We start from the raw sequence: 19,251 nt of genomic DNA on the forward strand, positions 1-19,251 counted from the left end.
TTTCAATAACATATCGAATAAATTTTACATGAGATACAGATAAATTAGCGGTAACAAATTTGGTAATTATAGACAATCTTTTACTTACTTACAGAAAATTTACAATGTCAGTAGAAATATGATGACAAAATTGTTTATAATCAAAGAATTTATTTTCTGCAAATGTAGAAGATAAAGTTTGTGCTCATAAACAATTTGTCGATGACTACTTTGTGATCTTCAGTAAATATTTTCAGTGAAATTTTTCTCCGTTCAAACAAAGCTGATTAGAAGGTAATGCGCTTAGTCAAAATGATCCTACAAAACATTCTTAGCTTCAACAAGTCAAGAAAGGACTCAATGTAAGCGGCTTTTAAGAGATGGTTGAATTGTGACTTTTAGCGGAAACATCCAAAAAGTTATTCTGACTCTTTAAAATCTTTTCTGTTAATTCTTGTATATATTTTTTGTATGTAGAGAACATTTTGCCTACATTTATAGATCATTTTTACTAGAATGGAACAGTAATTTTTTTCTGCTTGATCATAACTGTAGTTGCAGAAAATATTATCAACAGACCACTTTTCTGTAAGGTTGCTGATTATTTTTTCTGTACTTACAATCAAAAGGACTACAATTGTAGAAAAAATAATTAAACTGTAGGTTTACTGAAAAAAATGTCCGTGGAGTGTCGGAGAGTGTTCAACTTAGAGATGAATATCAGGAGTGCCAGGTCACTGCATATAGTAAGACTTCTGTAACTTATCACTTAATTTCCGTTAAAATTTAAAAACAGAGTCATCTCAACTTATATTTCCTAAACAAAGTGCAATGTGGAAACAAGTCAAGTGGAACCATAGTCAGCAGAGAGTGTTGGTGTCTCTGGTGCATCTTTTGGACTTTGCTTATTTTTCCGTTTAAATTCTTAAGATGAAAGGGAGTCAAGTTGGGTTATATCTTTATTCAATGTAGATTTTCTCCTTAACTACTTGGAGTTGAGTCCAATAATTTGGCGCAATGATGCAAACCATTCTAAGACACAATTATAGAATTAAAACTCAATTTGAAGATAAATGGAATTATTCCCTTCTTCCGCTTCCTGGATGAATCATTGTGGCACTCTGATAGCGTCAGGATTAAACTTTGCATGAGCGGGGGAAAATCACTCACACCTATCTTAGACTGAATATCACATTTTGCGTACTCGAAATTAGCCCCACCTGGCGCGGTTTAGGGAGCCCCCGACAGTGCGGGAGATGGTGTTGGCTCTTCAGGGCCATGTGATGCTTGCTGGTTGCCTACTGTCAGGCGTGCAGGGAATTGGCCCCTCCTTAAACGTCCCAATTTTCCTCCAGCTCTTCCGCGTTCCCTTGCCCACAGTTCCCACGGTGGCTCTGCCGCGACAGGCATCGGCCCCGGCGGCCCTGAAGCTCGCCCTGCGGTACTTGGAGGAGCACGGCGCCATCGAGCTGCATCTGTGCGGCCGCCGGCACTGCAGCAGCCTGTTGCTGTGGGGGACGACTCGGGAGGGGGCGCTGCGCTACGACACGGGCACGCGGTGCAACCTGTATGGCAGGGTCTGCGACCAAGTCAAGGTGAGCGGTCGAGGGGCAGTGCACTATCAAAACCTGTGACTCGCACCCTTAAAAGCCTATACGAAGCATTTGCTTCATGGCTACAAAGAAAATCAAGCGGCGTTGTAGAATTGCATCGTATTATAGAAATGCTTCGTATTACGAAGGATTTCTTCGTAGATATTACAATGCCTTCATTCTCTTTGTATTACGAAGCAACCTTTTCGTAGAGTTTTTACGGTGCGACTATGCACGGAAAAAAATGTTCGTTATTTTACCATACATTGGTCTAGGAAAATTCCTAAACATGTATAGGATGTATACGTATATCCATGGATTACTCTCCAGTACGCCTCAAGAGCATTGTAATTAACTCCACGGAGTAAACCACAAAGTACATTTTATGCTGGAGAGTGTTTGTAATTACCCTATGGCCCTTACCTGGAGCACACTTGACAAGCATACTCTTCTGGATGGAGCGTGCTTTGTCGTTAATACACAGCGACTCCTTCCTAGAGCGTGCTTCTAAGCATTCTCCATCCTGGACCGTATGTGTACCGTAATAGCCGATATTTTCCAAATTTCACCTAATTTTTGGAATGTTTTTAAAAAATTAATATTTTCAGGCGTACCGGTAATAGACGGTTCACAGGTTTGGACAGTACATACCCCTTCGACGCTGGAGTGTTTGTCCGTCATGCATGCTCCTAGGGCAGCTTTGAAGCCTTCCCGGGACGAGGCGTGATTTGTGATTTACTCCCAGGTGGTGCTTGCCTGCAATCTCTACAGTTTCTAGAGTACCTTCCAGGTGGCCGACTGGGTTGGAAGGGAGGGGGAATGCGAAAAGCTTCCCCCCCCCCCCACACACAAGAAAAAACAACCAACGGTCGCCCCTGTGCCCATGCTTAAAACCTTACGAAGAATTTTGAGCATACATTATACAAAATAAATTACTTAATTGTAGAATTGCGTAATAATAATTGCGTAACAGTTCGTAATTTACTGAGTATTTTCTTTGTGAGCTTATGTTTGCTCAAAAACAAGCCGCTTTTCTTTGGAAGGCCTAAAATAGTTTGTAAGGTATTTCGCACGCCACTGTGGTCAATGCTGATGTGTGTCTGCTCTCTGCGCTCAGTACTACGGCATATGGGCCCGCGACTTCACCCCCGGCGAGGTGGAGCTGGTCGTCGAGCACCAGCGCGGCCAGCTCGCCGTGTGGCGGAGGGAGCGGCCGGACAGGCCGGCGGTGGTCCCCGTGGAGGCGGACTACGACACGCTGCGCGTCAGGCCGTGGTTCTGGAGCACCGACATGCCCGTGCAGTTCTCTCGGACGTTCCCGCGGCTCTCCAAGGACCTCTCACCATGAACAAAACCACCTTCTTCTGTCGCCCAACTTATGCATTGGAGACGAGAAACTATATGAGTATGCTGGTTCATTCAGAATTATTTCACAAAAAAAATGTACAAAATATTGTCTCAGTTGTTGAGTTAGTTTAAAAACCAAAAGGCAACCTTCTACATCCATTGTTTTGATGTCCTTCATCTCTCATGGTTGACATTGAACTTAACAGTCGCATGGCACAAAAGTTACCTCCGTACACAGACGGGAAAAAAATAAAATGAAAAAATTGCGATGTCATGCGGGACCACAATGTGCATTCAAACCGCTAACTGTGGACTTTCTCCCGAAAAGTTTCGAAAGCTTGATTTCAAATAGTTGAGCATCCATGAATAACCGAAACATGATGATTCGAAATTCATCCGTAGTTCCCAAACAGGCAATCTCGTGGGTCGTGGAGAAGTCAAAATAAAGATCACACAAGTATCGCAGCTCTAATTTTAATACGGAGCCCAAAAAGTTTCTAGATTACAAAGGAAACAAAAAACACTTGTGCTCATTGCAAACAAGCAACCAGCTTACATTCTTGCAGGCGATGACAACCTTGCAGTGGATTGTGTAGCAGTATCAGGGCAGTAAGAAAATTGCAATGCAGACCGTTGCTCTGCTGGCCACCGCTCTAAGCCACGCGGTCACACAAACTGCAAAGCATCGTGGGACGCAAGTTGCTCTCCACAAACATCTCCCACAGTGACGCCATCTGCGCCTTGCAGCTCGTGTTGTCGTGGCGGCAGGCCCCGTCGTAGGCGTCGTGCCGCAGCAGCACCATCCGATTCAGCTTCTTGAAGCCGCAGCCCCGCAGCTGCTGCGCCAGGTCTGGGCAGCCGTACGTGAGGCCGTACGGCTCCGTCGTGGCGGCCACCAACTGCAGCTCTTCGAGCGAGTCCGCGTGCGCACGCATCAAGACAAGCGCCACCACTAGCGGGTGCACGCCGCAGCGCAGCCAGCGTAGCGAGCCCTTCCTCGAGGGAGTCGCCAGGGAGGTCAGCATGAACAGTGGCGCACCGAACGGGCAGTGCAGCTCCAGGCGCTGAACCCACGCCAACTGGCCCCCCTGGCCGAGCAAGTGGGTCACCTGCTGTAGCTGCGGACCAGTAATGTTGGTGATGCTCAGGGCCCGCAGGCGCGGCATAGCGAGGGCCGCTTCCAGGTGCTGCTGGAGGGGGGACACCATCTGCAAGCCTTGCAGACCTGGCTGCCTGAGCCAGCCGTAATTGCCATAGGTGCCCTTAGCACACTCTTTCAGCACTGTTAAGGACACAGCGGGCAATGAATTGCACTGTAGGCCGACCACCTGGTTCACAAAACAAACAGTGTGAAAAAGTGCAACAATAACGCCAACGCGGCTGAAACCGACTCTTGCGACGGAAACAGGGACATTCAATGTGAAGTCAACCAGGCCTAACCAGGGCTCTGATCAGGTTCTCGTTTTCAGGGTTTGTTACCCCTATGGTCCCATGAAATAATCGGTACTTGGTTTGGGGTCCGGCCACCCAGGGGCTGGGCTATGGCCAATTTACCTTTTTTGCTAATTACTGGAACAACGCAACTTTAGAAAGCAATATCTCAGCAACCATTGGTCGTAGATCAAATCCGAGACCAGATTTGGAAAGAAGATGAAAAACTGAATCTTTGTTGTCTTTGAAGTTTTTATGTCCATAAAATTTGTATAACTTCATAACTTTAAAACACCTACGGGGCATTCCACGTCAAACCATCATGGTCCAAAACGTACTTGCTCAGATCCGGCTTCCAATTTTTTCTGTCATAGCCATAGCCTACCACCCAAGGACCACTCACATAAATTTTTTTAATAAAATATTCAGAACTTTGGCCGTGGCAATTTTTTGAAATTTCAAAAAAATTCAAAACCGTCAAGTCCTCTAAATGTGGACACGAACCCTAAAGTGGGATATTTTGACTATTTTCCCTATTTGAGGCCGTAAACGGCCAACGCGTGGATATTTTGCGAGGTAAAAAATGTTTTTGAGACGGTAGGACCCCTCCGAGACCATATCCGCAGAGAGTGTCTTGTTCCCGCTCATACCCCCTCCCCGAAATATCTTGAAAATTGGAATTTGATGCCGAAAAAAGGAGAAGTTTTTTCAGACGTCTAGCGCGGATTCGGGGCTTCGAGCCGTTGATGCTCGGACCATTCTAGACTTCAGACATGTTGTAGCGCGTTCTTTTATCTACAAGATGCACTTTAGAAAATTTGTTTCCGACGCTTCGTTTTACGGTGGGAAGCAATCTTCTAAGGGGCTGTAAAGTGGGACACATGAATTTTCTTTGTTTCTTTTAGGTTTTGACCGATTCAGAGGCGTTACATTCACCTCCAGCGTCCTACAAACGCCGCGTGGTCTATATTAGGTTGCCAGGTCAGTTTGGAGGCCCAGGCAGTTGGGCAAGTACGGTTCGGTACGCTTTAAGTCAGCACAAAATTTAGTTAATGTTTGAAAGCAAATGCTTCCTCCTGCTGGCTTAACCGACAGAGATATCGTTATCGACCATAAAACAAATCTTGCGTAAAATTATATTTTGAACGTAAATTTTTTCAGAAAAAAGTTGTCGGGCGAACGGTTTTTAATTTTCAAAATTTCAACATCTATTTTTTGCCGTGCATTTCGAAACTTATAAAATACGACCTAAGCAAAAAAATTCATGAAATGTTTTTGGTCGGAAATTGAATTTTAACGTCATTTTGTTTTATTGGTTTTCGCCGTATTTCAATTGGTTTAGGCGCTACGGCGGTTTCTGATTTAAATATATCTAAGGAAATCTAATTGATTGAAGAGGCTCATATCAGCTTAACCAGTCGAGATATCGAAAAAGACTTCAGAACCAATCTTGCTTCAAATTAAATTTAGAACATAATACATTTTATGAAATTTTTTGCTACTGCAGTTTTTGGGCGAAAAAGAATGAACGTGTCCCACTTTAGGGGACTTTGTCCCACTTTAGGAGACTTTGGCTCCTAAATTGAAACACGGTTCTTGCTGCTCCTACTTGAGCCCCATGGGCTGAAAATTGTTTTTGTTTTCGGTAAAAGACGTGTTTTGACATAAAGATTCTTAAATCCCCGGCGATTTTCGGTGTCATCGCTATTCTGTGAATAACAGGCGATTTTCCGTAAAAATCGTCCCACTTTAGGGGACTTGACGGAACTTTTTTTTAAGTTTTTTAAAAACTGTGTCTTTAGGCGCTCAAATGGATTGAAAACAGTAAATGGCAACATATTTAAGTGAGAAACAAGGTTGGGACCCTCAGTCTTCACCTAAAAGGGCGTTTTTGACTAAAAATAACGGTTTTTTGAATTCCCAAAATACGCCATCTTACTTTTCGACCATATTGGTATCCGAGGGCCCTAAGGGGGTACTCTAACTGCCAGTAAAATATTGGGGACGGCAATCCATAAACACGAGAGATATTGTCAAAAAACGCTAAAAGTTATCTTAGTGGATCGTCAAAAACTGACTATTTGACACCTATGTTGCTCCCGTGCATTAAAATGTTGTCCTAGTGTCTGTCTTAACTTTCTGAAACCATTTCGAGGTGAAGGTCAGCATTACGAGAGTTGAGGCCTACGATTTCTCGCTATGTAGTGCCTCAACTCTTGTTCAATGCTGACCTTCACCTCGGAATGGTTCCAGCAAGGTAAGACAGACACTATAGGACAACATTTTAATGCACAGGAGCAATATGGGTGTCAAATAGTCAATTTTTGACGATCCACAAAGATAACTTTTAGCGTTTTTTGACAATATCTCTCGTGTTTATGGATTGCCGTCCCCAATATTTTGCTGGCAGTTAGAGTACCCTAGGGCCCGTTGATACCATTATGGTCGAAAAGTAAGGTGGCGTATTTTGGGGATTCAAAAAGCCGTTATTTTTAGTCAAAAACGCCATTTTAGGCGAAGACTGAGGGTCCCAACCTTGTTTCTCACTTAATTATGTTGCCATTTACTGTTTTCAACCCATTTGAGAGCCAAAAGACACAATTTTTAAAAAACTTAAAAAAAGTTTTGAATTTTTTTTGAAATTTCAAAAAATTGCCACGGCCAAAGTTCTGAATAATTTAAAAAAAATTATATGAGTGGTCCTTAAGTGGTAGGCTATGACAGAAAAAATTGGGAGCCGGATCTGAGCAAGTGCGTTTTGGACCATGATGGTTTGACGTGGAATGCCCCCTACCCCACCTGTAGATATCACGACGGGGTGGCGGGGTGAAGTACTGGTCCGACCGCCGATCACCCAGAGCGCGCTGCCTGTCGCACTCTCCCAATCATTTATGGTCCAGCCGTTAATCGCAATCGCCGGGGCCAGGTGGGCCACCCCGTCGTCACAAGTGCGTTGCAGGTCTGGTTGTGGGCCTACCTCACAGGCGCTTGGGTCCCCTGGCCTTAGAAAAGCAACCCTGAAGCTTGATTTGAGCCGAAAACACCTAAGAGAGCGTCCAGTGTGGTATCGAGTGCGGCCGTCACGACAATTTGGTGAAATACGTGGTTGCAGGGGTTCACGAAACTAGCTCGTTCTCGGGAACGAAGCCGAACACATTTTTTGGTTACCATTTTCGTTTAGGGAAGGGTTTAAGCTATCTTTGAAGCCCAGATTGGTCAAAATCGGTTGAGGATCTAGGAAATGGCGCTAATTTTAAAACTTAACTAAAGTTTTAAAGTTATAAAAAAATTTTGGACATAAAAAGTTTAAAGACAAGAAAAGATTCAGTTTTTCATCTTCTTTCCAAATCTCGTCTCGGATTTGATTTGCGACCAATGGTTGCTGAGATATTGCTCTCTAAAGTTGCGTTGTTCCAGTATTTAGCAAAAAAGTAAATTGGCCATAGCCCAGCCCCTGGGGGGCTGGGGCTGTTACGGGGGAACTTCAAATCTCGCGCCGCCTCTGTCACCAAGCCCGCTCACGGCCATCCGGAGCGCGAGGCGCGCGGCGCGATGATGAGGTAGTAGCGACAGCGGTAGCGGCGCCCGGCGGGCCCTTCACGAGCCCGCGGAGCGGCCCTCCAGCGGGACAGGCACGGGTAGCTCGAGGCAGTCGTCTGAAGTCATTGAATTCGCTAAGGTGTGTGTGAGACTCCACCAGTCCGTGAACCGAATCATTTAGAATACATATCCAGTTTGACCTAGTGTAGTTATCAATCTCACTCGATTTCCTGAACCCGTACCAGACCATCGAAACAGGGCCGGACCGATTATTTCATGGGACCATAGGGGTAACAAACCCTGAAAACGAGAACCTGATCAGAGCCCATGGTGGCTAAGGCCTGGTTGACTTCACATGGAATGTCCTACCAGCATTACCTGATCACAACGGCTTTCTTTCACCGCTTCGGTCGCCTCCGCGCATGAACGTAAAGAGGCTGCATCTAAAACTTTCAGATCTGACTCAAGGTAGGGTACCTGCAACAGAGTAACTGCATGAACAATGAGCAGTTTGGAGCGTGAGATCCCAAAACGTGTGAGATAACCATTGCGGCTTTTCATGTGCACTCTGCCACGGCACGGGTGTAGCCCTGCGTGGCATCACTGAAATGCGGTTAGCGTCACGGCCTCCCCACTCACCATCACCATCGCAGCGGTCACCAGAAGACTGAGATGGTAACGCCCGCCGTCGTGTCCCATGGAATAGGGACCACAGATTTGACCAGTGCGGTCCCATTTAACAAACACTTCGAATGAGGAATCTACTTTGGTAACAGTGCCACGCCCAGGAGCCGTGCCCACGCCAGGACCCCGATCCCAGTGTACGCCACGCTCCACCCTGGAGCCGATCTCCATGCCTGCCGCCATCTGCTGGTTGGTCAGTTGACTAACTGCGGTGTTGGAGCGTTCCACCCAAAGTTGAGCTGCAGGTCAAAGCAGGGAATGAGACAGGACGGCACAGGGGAAGGCGGCCAAGGTGGCCACGTTTAAAACCTTACGAAGAAGTATTTTGAACATACATGTACAAACTGATTTACTTTGTTACGAAGAAATAATACGTAAATTGCTAAGTATTTATGCTCAGAATACAAGCTGCACTGAGAATCAAAACGCAATGAATCAAGCGTCAATGGGTGCAATGCTTTAGCATTACACATGAAGTGCAATGCCTTTCCATTCCCATGCGTTGGCTTAGGGCCTTTTGACGAAGCATTGCACGTAAGGTGCAATATGGTTGTGGCATTACACGTGTAGTGCGATATCGCAGTGCATTGCACCATACGTGCTGTATTCATAGCGTTTGGAAACTCACTCTGTACATTTCTAAGGCCTACAATGGTTTGTAAGGTTTTCACATAGTGCGATCTAGGGCGGGTAGTCCCTGTGCCTTAGTACTTCGGTTCAAACCAAAAACGAAGTGGATTTGACACCCGGCGGCAGACATCTGAGACTTACCGGCCTGAGGCACGTCTGGTTGTCGCTGACGCAGCTCCCCACCGCGCGCCAGCAGGCACAGCAGCAGCCGGGCCGCCGCGTGCTCCGCGGGCCGCACCTCGCCGGTCCACGCCGCGCCCTCGCACTTGACCGTCAGGCTGCACGTGGCGGCGGGGCGGGCCAAGTCCGCCAGCAGCTGGGCCGCGCTCCGGGGCCCTGGGAAACACGCCGGGCAAGAGATACACGTGGTCAGTTCCAAACGCAGCGCCACCTACACTCTCAAGATCCTACCGAGAGTTTTCTGCTTGGCAAGGGCGCCGGAAGAGGGGTGCGGGGGTGGGAAGCCCCCCCCCCCCTCCCAGACTGTCCCACGAAAAATTCGATGTTTGAAAATGCAACCTCTCACCCCGGACTTAAGTTCCTTATGTAAAAAAATATCATTCAGGGAACGTTAAGGGGGGACATCACTCCAAAATGATCAAAAATTGCAACTTTTTTTATAAGTTTAGACCATTCTTTTCTGCGTCGAATGGTGAAAACCGCATTCCGAAATTCAAAAAATTGCAGTGTAAGGGGAGACTATACTGAAAAAAATACGATTTCCAGAAATCCTAGGAGTCACGAAGTCAATTTGGTTATTGTGTAAGAGTGTGGAGAAAGAAAAGAAGTGGTGTTGTGAGGCTGAGGGGACTACCAATGGCAGTGGTACCAATGTGGTCGATGTGCCACCCGTCGAAATTTAAACTTGACAAAATAGAAATCAAAATGCTGGTAAATTCAAAAAATTCCAATGCTAATGTATTCCACAGTGTTCTGACAATGGAACATCTTTAAAGTCCATCATTATTAAAATGTTCTTGGCAGAAAGAAGGCAGTAAATTAATTTTCACGGGTTGGCAACTAGTTTCTCGGCGTCTGCGCCCTTCCGAAAATCGCGAAGCTGAAAGCACCAGCAGTCGCGCATTAAAACTGCCCATCCATTGTTGCTGACGTTGAATTGTTTGGCTTGTTTCAAAAGGCTATGGTTCTCTAGTCATGTTTTCTTCAATTCTGTGTAATAGTTCTCCCTTACAACGTATCAACACCACGACGGTTGGTTTGACCAACTTCATAAACTCGGGAGGGATGGTTTCGAAACGCGGGTGAGTCTTGTTCGAGTAACATGAGCACTGCAAGTCGCGAGGTGGAGCGAAGTGGTCCTAGTGCTAACTGAATCACAACAACAACAAAATTGTTTTATTGACAGAAAAAAAAGGAATACTGTATGCCAGAAAAAAAGAACTTTTGTTTTGCTAATTTTCTGTGAATATTTTTTTAGAAAGTCATCACACAAAAATTGAAAATTTGTTTTATATGAATTTTCATAAGCAGGAAACAAAGAAAAAACAAGAAAGAGAGCATAATTAATACAGGTTTCAAATGCTACAGTTGGTTAAACTGTTAACAGGTTGCAAACCTACTGCGCATGTCCAAAAACACTCCAATCAAGAAGTATTATTGGATAGTTCTACCCGAAAAACTGCGTTCGAACCGACACCAATTCTATTGTTGCATCTTGTCTACCTGCAGTCAAAGAAATTTTTCATTTCGAACGTGCTGATTTCAGCTTTTGGAGTAAGCTGTACAGACCCAAAAAGAAGCTCGGCTATTGGTCCGCCCCGGCTCGGCTCCCCCCACTCCCTTTTTTTTCCTTTGACGAGTCGAGTTTTGCCATGGAAACGGCGATTTTGACAGCAAATTTCTCAAAATTGGCCACCAACTTTTTAACCAGATTTCAGCATGAGAATCAGCGTTCAAAGTTCTACAAGTCTGCAAAGTCTCATTAAAATCGTATAGAAAATTTCCGAAATGCATAAAGGGCCGCACAAATTGAATCTCGGGCCGGCTGAATCCTGGGTATACTATAAGGCTACTTCGTGCCTAAAAATGGCTGTTTTCGGTCAAAAAATGTAAAATTGGGTTTTCACGAAAATACCTTGTTAAGACCTTTGTCTAGCCGGTACAGCTATTATTCCTTCTCACAAAATATATTAAGAATCCTTAAAAGCCGACGGAAGGAACGCAGCGTCGCGTAGACCCACGCAAAGTGTACGTTTACTTGTGTTTTTTCAAACTTTTAGTTTTAACGTTAAAAAAGTTCCTTGCGTCATAAATTTTTATCTACGTGGCTAAAATTTTTACCAGATGTTCCTTAAGCTGTTCCCCACAGGGTCTCTAAGCCGGATTTTTTAATTTTGGTCAGAATTTTTTATTATTACTAGCAAATGGTCAGTTTTCGGTCAATTTTAAGCATTTTTGACCAAGTTTTCATTATTAAAAAAAGCTCATTTGAAAAAAAAGATTTAGAGATCGAAAATGAAAAAAGCGGCTTAGGGAACCTGTAGAACAGGTCTTTAGGACAATAAAAACGTTAAGTCGAATTTTCTGACATCAAAAATACGACGCAAGGAAACTTTTTAGTTAACATATATTTTTTAACTTTACCTATGAATATCTCCTAAACCATTTGGCCGAAAATTTTCATACTTCGGCTGAAATAGTTTTGAGTAATATTCTATCAAAGGAAAACAAGAGAAAATTTCTGCACCGGTAATCCTGGAAACCCATTTTCAGTGTAGTCTCCCCTTAAGGAGGTTGTGGGCCGCAAACATGCATAAGGGAAAAGCCCAGTGGCGGATCCAGAGTCGGCCCAAGGGGGGGACAAAGTAGCACTTTTTGCCTACTTAGGGGCAAATCGGTGGTTTTGGCCCCTTCTACTGTGCAAAAGAATAGGGGAGGCCTCAGAAGTTGCTTTGTCCTCCTGTGATCGAATAAATGTTGTTGGCGCTTTGACAACGTTTATTGAACTATATTACAATTGAGGCTTCCGCAGTACCTCTGCAACTGTACTTGGTGCACCCAGCCGGGTGCACAGCTGGTGCAGTGATCATTACCATTTCTATTTATTACCGCAATAAGCGATCCAGCTAATGATAAATATCTTTTGGACTCGACTAAGCTTTTTAAATATCACCATGTCTGATCACGGCCCTTTTCAGCTCCAGAACGCATTTAAATAAGATTGCCATACACAAATATTCAGATGTTCTGAATTGTCTTAACAAGTTTCATTTTGTTTGTTGGTGAAACGGTGACAGGATTTACTTCGTCGTTGCCAATCATGTTTTAAACGTTTAAAAGTGATCGTAAAAATTATGAGTATGTCTGTCAAGACCTTGCACGGGGGTCATTTTCGGTCAACAATTCACTATATTAGGAAAGAAACTCACCATGATTTGAGCTGGATTCTAGTCTGAAAACACTTACGGTCAACAGGCCTTCATTAATTCATTAAAAGTGCGCGACGATCGGCAGTGCCGTTAACTGGAAGAATGCTGTAGAAAACATTTTGTTAAAATAGCGAAATATCTTGTGATTTTGGGTTATTATGTTTTTGCTTTTAATAAAGGCGGCTAAAATATGTTTGTTCAAATGTATTCACTTTCACTTGAACATGATTCCACAGCACAAGACCTTTAGATTAGCCACCTCAAGGTGTCTGAAAGTGCCTTAGGGTGGCCAGGGCACCCCTGTGTCACTAGGTGCCCCTGTCACTAGGTGCCCCACCCTCCCTTAGCACTTTTTGCCTACTTACAGGGGCAAATCGGTGCTTTTTGCCTACCTTTCAGGCGGCTATCTAGGGGTCAAGGGGGAGGGCAATTGTCCTTTTGCCCCCCGTCCCCCTGGATCCGCGCTTGGAAAAGCCCAGTTTCCCCAACTTTGATCGCGTTTTACTCGGAACATGAAATTGCAAACGGTTGCAGGCCTGTAGGGCGCAGTATTTGAGCTACAGCGGGGAGATTTAGCATGGAAGCTCCTACGGCATGCCACTATGGTGGGTAGCAAAATAATTTGCATTGGTCAATTTTTATTATTTTTTTAACGTTCAAAATTAAACAATTTTGACTTAAAAAATTAAACAATTTTTTTTGGTACTCTGCAAACTGAAGTGTGTACATAGTACACTCTTATTAGAGCATACTTCCAAGGACACTCTTATTTACAGCATACTTGCTAGGCACACACTAAAATAGAGTGTACATTGCATGTACACGCTAAATAAGAGTGTAAACTGGCCCATGCTTTTACATAGGACTTATCGAGTGTATTTTAGCGTGTACATGGAAGGTACACACTTATTTGGCGTGTACTTGCCAGGCACACTCTTTTTTAGCGTGTGCCTAGCAAGTATGCTGTAAATAAGAGTGTACTTGGAAGTATGCTCTAATAAGAGTGTACTATGTACACACTTCAGTTTGCAGAGTACGTAACAAATACAACTTAAAATGATTTTTAATGTGATTGAGGTACCCACCATAGCCAGACATCTCAGGAAGGCTGTCGCCAAATTTCGTTGTTCTAGGTCAAACCGTTTGGCGTCCAGCGCTGCAACAGTGCGAAATGGTCTAACCTAACATTCAAAAATGTTTTTTCAACGAAGGCGCTGTACTGCCCTGGCGGATAGACTTTGTGTTGTTTTATACTTTATCTGTTAAAATATGAACAATTTTTCTCTTTCCGTTTGGTTTTTATGACGTTTTTACAAAAGCACTGTTTTTTGAGTGATGTCCTCCCTTAATGAAAGCAGATGATACTCGTTTTGTTTTCTTTCGATGAAATTCGTTTGGTATTGTCGTGTGTGCTAGTTGTAGCAGTGTGCTTTCATGTCTGTTTTGTATTTAAAACTGTAAATAAGAGTTAGAACATATATGATTAAAAATTGCATTCTGTAGGATGTGTCAGTAGAAGTATTAAAAATATTTACAATACGGTAAATAAGGGATAACATAGAGCTCTTGTTTAAACAATTTAAAGATACTATCAGCTAACAGGTTATTCATATCTGCATAGCTGCAAAAGTGGTGCAAATGTAGTGTTTTTTGATATTTTGACATCACAGAACGATTAAGCGTGAAAAATTACGTAGGGGTGAAGACAAGTGAGCACGCCACACGGTGTTTCGGTTACATAAGCGCGAGCGAAATAGAACGCCCCCACGAATTTATACATTCCCTGTGCAAAACTTGAAGTGTGGGGCTTTTATTCCTTTCGTGGGATGTCAAGAATCATCTGATGATTGTTTTATATGAAATTTGTCGAAATAAAAGCTCTGCATGTAATAAAAGTACAAATATATGGTGCGGGTCGCTGGTGGCGCCACCTGTCAGTAGTCTCGGGAACTACATCGCCACCTTTTCGCGCGCTTTGCCGCGCACACGAAACGAACCGCCCAGCGAGCGTTGTTTTGAATCGTCGTTTGTGTTTTGGGATTTATTGTGTGGAATGATGGCGTCTCGACGGAAGAAGAGGGTGCAGGCTCACCTACCTTTGAGCTAAGGAAACAGTCGTTCACAGACCAGCTAGACTCTCAGTTTGATGTAGCTCATCATGAAGCTACAAGCCAGCACCGACAAGCCGTCGGGATGCCATCATTCCACACAATAAATCGGGGGCGTTCTATTTCGCTCTCGCTTATGTGGGTTGGTTCGCCGAGATGTGGGAATTTGAGGCACGGGATTTCCAAGATTTTAATGTGCGGCTTTTCGGATGAAATTTTGCAGGCTCATTCAAGATGGCTCTAGAATGGTCCCCAAGAAATATCAAAGCTTAATTCGTTCCAGTTTTGTTTCAAATGGCTTAAATGTTGAAAGCGTACTTTGGGTCGATGTTTGTTATACGCGCGTCGACGTTTGTTACACGCGCGTCGACGTTCGTTACATTCAAGTGGTTTGGGTGGAATTTCAAAGTGGACAAAACTGACATCTATTTATAGAAATCGATTCGTCTGATCAGGACAAACAAAAAATCCTAACATATGTAATAGGCTTGGATGCGAAATAAACAAGTATTTAAGCTTCAAAAGAGCAGTAACAGGCGTCGACGCCGGGGTCCTGGCTGATTACATCCGATTACATCATTACACTTTATAAAAACCATCTACACTCAGAGAAGGAAATTCTTGTAACAAGTAAAATTTTCTTGTTGCAATCTTTTTTTAGGATCACTTGCGAGCAAGAAAGTTTTTGGATCAGTTCGGATCTTGACTTTCTCTTGTCTGTATGTTAAAAATAGTTTCAGGCGAAGAAAATTTGGTATGAGGAGAGAATAGTTGACTCGGATCAATCGGCGTGATGCGATCAGTTTTGCTGTGACGTCAACAAAATTCTATGAGACAAATTTTTCTCCGTTCAATCCTGCAACCAGCATCAATGCCTGAGAAAATTCGGTTTTCTTGTGCCAAGAACACATTCTTGAAGCTATGGAGCATGCGCACTAGGTGGCGAATGGACCAATGGGGTGGCTGTTGTCCCCCACCACATAACTTCAGAGCAGCTACATTTCGTCATCAACACTCTCGAGCCCACCCTGACAGCTCTGCAACAGCCCAATGGCACAGTGGTAGAGTGTCTGCCTCACAGGATAGTAATCCGGGTTCGGTTCCCAGCCGATGCGTCACCTGTTTTCCCAGGCCAACCTGACCGTTCGCATGCCGGGGACTTTAGATGGATAGCAAAGGGGCGGGCTGTTGTTTTTGGTCGTTTTCAGCTTTACATGTTGAGCTCTGCGTAATAAGCGTGCTAACTTGTTTGAAAAAAAAAGAGACGAAAAAGAAAAAAAAACAGATGGGATTTGAACCGAAGTGCGTAGACTACGGGAGACGCCCCTTGACCACTGCGCTACCACAGCGCTGCGTCTGAGCACGGCGATAGATTCTAATGACGTATTCAATTGGAGTTGAAACAAAATGACCGCAGAGCCGGGATTTGAAGCTGGTCAACGGATCTGAGGCTGGGGTGGGACCTAAAGTTCAAACAAAAATATCGAAGTGGACGGGTTTTGAACCGCAGTCCACCGAAGTGCCAGACAGGACCGTTACCACTACACTACTGCCGTCTGTTAAACCGGGGCTTCATCAGCTGATCTCAGTTTCCGCGTTCGGTCCTCTCTTCAATTTTTCTGAGCGCTCGTGCAGGCGTCGAAGTGTATAGCGTTTATCGAGGCACACTGAACACAGCGACACATTGGCGCGGTGGCTTGCGAGCTGGCAATCTAGTTCAAAAGCGGGTGTTCGATGCTCGTCGCCTCCTTCACTTTTGAAGTCGAACATGAAATACAGGCCGAAAATTGAGAATAACACGTTCTCATAATCGATCTAAACCATGCTCGAAGTGAGAAAATTAGGATTGAATGGAGTAAATTATGATCAAAACATTTCATTAGAAAATCCGGGATTGCCACAAGAATTCCTTCCTCTGGGTGTATTTCGCAAGGAAATGCCAAATTTGCTTGTACGTAACAGACGCTGTATGGTGTAAATAGGTCAAATGAAGCGGCAAACATGACCTTGTCCCAGTATTTGAAAATGTTTATCCGAGGGAGGTCGAAATTACGCGTTGGCGATTACAGGTTTATGATAGCGAGTTACGGCAAAGCGACTGTTTTGAACCTACCATACTCCTGTAAAAGTATTTCCACCGTTGCAGTTTTGTTTAATATCAATTTCGAAGCCGAATAGGGTTGGCGCTTGGTTCGGTGCAGGCACAAAACACGCTTAGAGCCGCGAAATACAAATGCCGGTAGCAAGTGACGCAATTTGCGGACAAAACTTATCCTCCACTTTACGAACGAACGAATCGACCCGAGGTTTCGGGACTTAGGTTAAAATGTAGGTTAAAGTGTCCACTCTCGAAAACACAAAAAACTTTGGGTGGTTTAACGGCGCTATAGACGCTGTCTATGTGGGAAAAACAGGGTTTTCGACAAAGGTTGTCCAAATCAAACCAAACTTCGTTTTTGGGTTCTCCTTGACCCAAAGACATGTCAAAAAAATTTTGAAATTTTTTCGACAAAATTTGTCGAAGTAGGAAATTTTTTTTATTTTACTCAAAAGACGCGGCAATTGATTTTGAAAAAAAAATTTTTTTTTCAAAGGTCAACTAAGGAGGAACATTTTGAGTTGTGTCCCATGTCCTGGTCTTGCTTAGTTTAATTGATACCCACCATTTTACATTACGTGTTTTTCTCATTTTTACCTAAAAAATTAAAAAAATGCCCCTTTGCCAGTCAATTTGATTATAACTAGAGTCAAACTGAAGATATTTTATCTTTGTGAACCTCCTTCCATGCCTAACACACTATCTGGTTCCCCAAATAAACACAGTGTGTCCCAAAATACTATAACGGATCATTTAACATTACACTTTGGAATAACGAGCACCATGTCTATTGCTGGAGCAGTAGAGCAGCCCAACTATTTGTCACTGAAACAAGATTATTTTTTTTATCCACTTGTGAAGATTAAAGATTAAAACGATTCATCCTTCACAAGTGGATAAAAAATAATAATCTTGTTTCAGTGACAAATAGTTGGGCTGCTCTACTGCTCCAGCAATAGACACGGTGCTCGTTATTCCAAAGTGTAACGTTAAATGATCCGTTATAGTATTTTGGGACACACTGTGTTCATTTGGGGAACCAGATAGTGTGTTAGGCATGGAAGGAGGTTCACAAAGATAAAATATCTTCAGTTTGACTCTAGTTATAATCAAATTGACTGGCAAAGGGGCATTTTTTTAATTTTTTAGGTAAAAATGAGAAAAACACGTAACGTAAAATGGTGGGTATCAATTAAACTAAGCAAGACCAGGACATGGGACACAACTCAAAATGTTCCTCCTTAGTTGACCTTTGAAAAAAAAAATTTTTTTTCAAAATCAATTGCCGCGTCTTTTGAGTAAAATAAAAAAAATTTCCTACTTCGACAAATTTTGTCGAAAAAATTTCAAAATTTTTTTGACATGTCTTTGGGTCAAGGAGAACCCAAAAACGAAGTTTGGTTTGATTTGGACAACCTTTGTCGAAAACCCTGTTTTTCCCACATAGACAGCGTCTATAAGGAATTAGATTTCACATTGTGTTTCAATCGGGGATTCGGACACCGACAAAACGGCCATTTTTGTACCTTTCCGGCGGTATTTGTGGTACAAGCAGTCAAAAATTTTGTCTGAAAACATGTACATGCCTTTCTCTGAAGGTGTTTTGTTGTTACATAAGGGGTATTTGCTGATAGGAAGTCCGTGCAGGTGGTAATTTAGCTAAACATCTTTGATTTTAAAATTTCCACATTTTGACGAACCAACCCACGTAACCGAAACTGACCGTGTGGCGTGCTCACTTGTCTCCACCCCTACGTAATTTTTCACGCTCGATCGTTCTGTGATGTCAAAATATCAAAAAACACAACATTTGCACAGCTCTTGCAGCTTTTTAAGAAATTTTCGACTTATTTTTATCGTTTTGTGTGTCGATTTGAGGGTCTAGATGGGCTCAGGAGGGACGGGTGTCCTACAGAACGACGTCACGGAGTCACTAAAAGTCCAACTAAGGGGAGGGGGTGGGGCTGGGTGTGGTGTGGTGGTGAGGCATTTTTGAAAAATCGAGAAAAATGTCAAAAACCGTGTTTTTGCCGATGCGCGACCTCTAAATTCTGTTCGAAAGTTCTGAAAAAAATCATGGAGTCCTTTTTTTACACAAGGAACTTAAGTCCGGGGTGAGAGGTTGCATTTTCAAACATCGCATTTTTCGTGGGACAGTCTACCCCCCCCCCCCCCCCACCACACACACACGCACAAAAGCGCCACTTTGAGCTCGGAACAGAAAGAAGCATAGTCGCAAATTCTTAGATTTTTTGCTTTAACCTCATTCCGCACGCAGGCCCAACGCAGGCCTAGCGTACACCCACACAATAAACTCTTATGGACTCTCTTATGCATAGATATGCATGCACAGATACGTCCATAAGAAATATAAAAAAATACGCATCACCATGCGGATTTTGTGCATTTTCCTGCATAAAATGTACAAAGTGGTGCATAATATTATACATACC

At 43.6% G+C, this 19,251-nt stretch overlaps 2 protein-coding genes across 2 annotated transcripts; one reads left to right on the plus strand and one right to left on the minus strand.

Annotated features, from left to right (window-relative positions):
• The first annotated feature begins 772 nt into the window (after positions 1 to 772).
• Positions 773 to 3,359, plus strand: LOC117642433. The gene is made up of 2 exons (XM_034380668.1): positions 773 to 1,574; positions 2,689 to 3,359. Exons 1-2 carry the CDS (start codon positions 1,236 to 1,238, stop codon positions 2,917 to 2,919), a joined length of 570 nt encoding a protein of 189 aa, XP_034236559.1. The 5' UTR covers positions 773 to 1,235; the 3' UTR covers positions 2,920 to 3,359.
• Positions 3,360 to 3,376: 17 nt separating this feature from the next.
• On the minus strand, positions 3,377 to 9,449 carry LOC117642423. The gene is made up of 4 exons (XM_034380642.1): positions 9,345 to 9,449; positions 8,529 to 8,812; positions 8,268 to 8,366; positions 3,377 to 4,246 (listed from the first exon to the last, which is right to left on the minus strand). The coding sequence occupies exons 2-4, from the start codon at positions 8,754 to 8,756 to the stop codon at positions 3,572 to 3,574; spliced, it is 1,002 nt and encodes a 333-aa protein (XP_034236533.1). The 5' UTR covers positions 8,757 to 8,812; positions 9,345 to 9,449; the 3' UTR covers positions 3,377 to 3,571.
• Positions 9,450 to 19,251: the final 9,802 nt, after the last annotated feature.

Source organism: Thrips palmi, unplaced genomic scaffold, assembly GCF_012932325.1.
Source record: "Thrips palmi isolate BJ-2018 unplaced genomic scaffold, TpBJ-2018v1 HiC_scaffold_16, whole genome shotgun sequence".
In the NCBI taxonomy this organism is placed as follows: Eukaryota; Metazoa; Arthropoda; class Insecta; order Thysanoptera; family Thripidae; genus Thrips; species Thrips palmi.

Coding starts and splice junctions, on each gene's coding strand:
- LOC117642433 (XM_034380668.1), top strand. CDS start 1,236: ATGGTGTTGGCTCTTCAGGGCCATGTGATGCTTGCTGGTTGCCTACTG. Junction 1,575..2,688: donor GGGTCTGCGACCAAGTCAAG/GTGAGCGGTCGA, acceptor CTCTGCGCTCAG/TACTACGGCATATGGGCCCG.
- LOC117642423 (XM_034380642.1), bottom strand. CDS start 8,756: ATGGCGGCAGGCATGGAGATCGGCTCCAGGGTGGAGCGTGGCGTACAC. Junction 8,367..8,528: donor TGACCGCTGCGATGGTGATG/GTGAGTGGGGAG, acceptor ACTCTGTTGCAG/GTACCCTACCTTGAGTCAGA. Junction 4,247..8,267: donor AAGAAAGCCGTTGTGATCAG/GTAATGCTGGTA, acceptor TTTGTGAACCAG/GTGGTCGGCCTACAGTGCAA.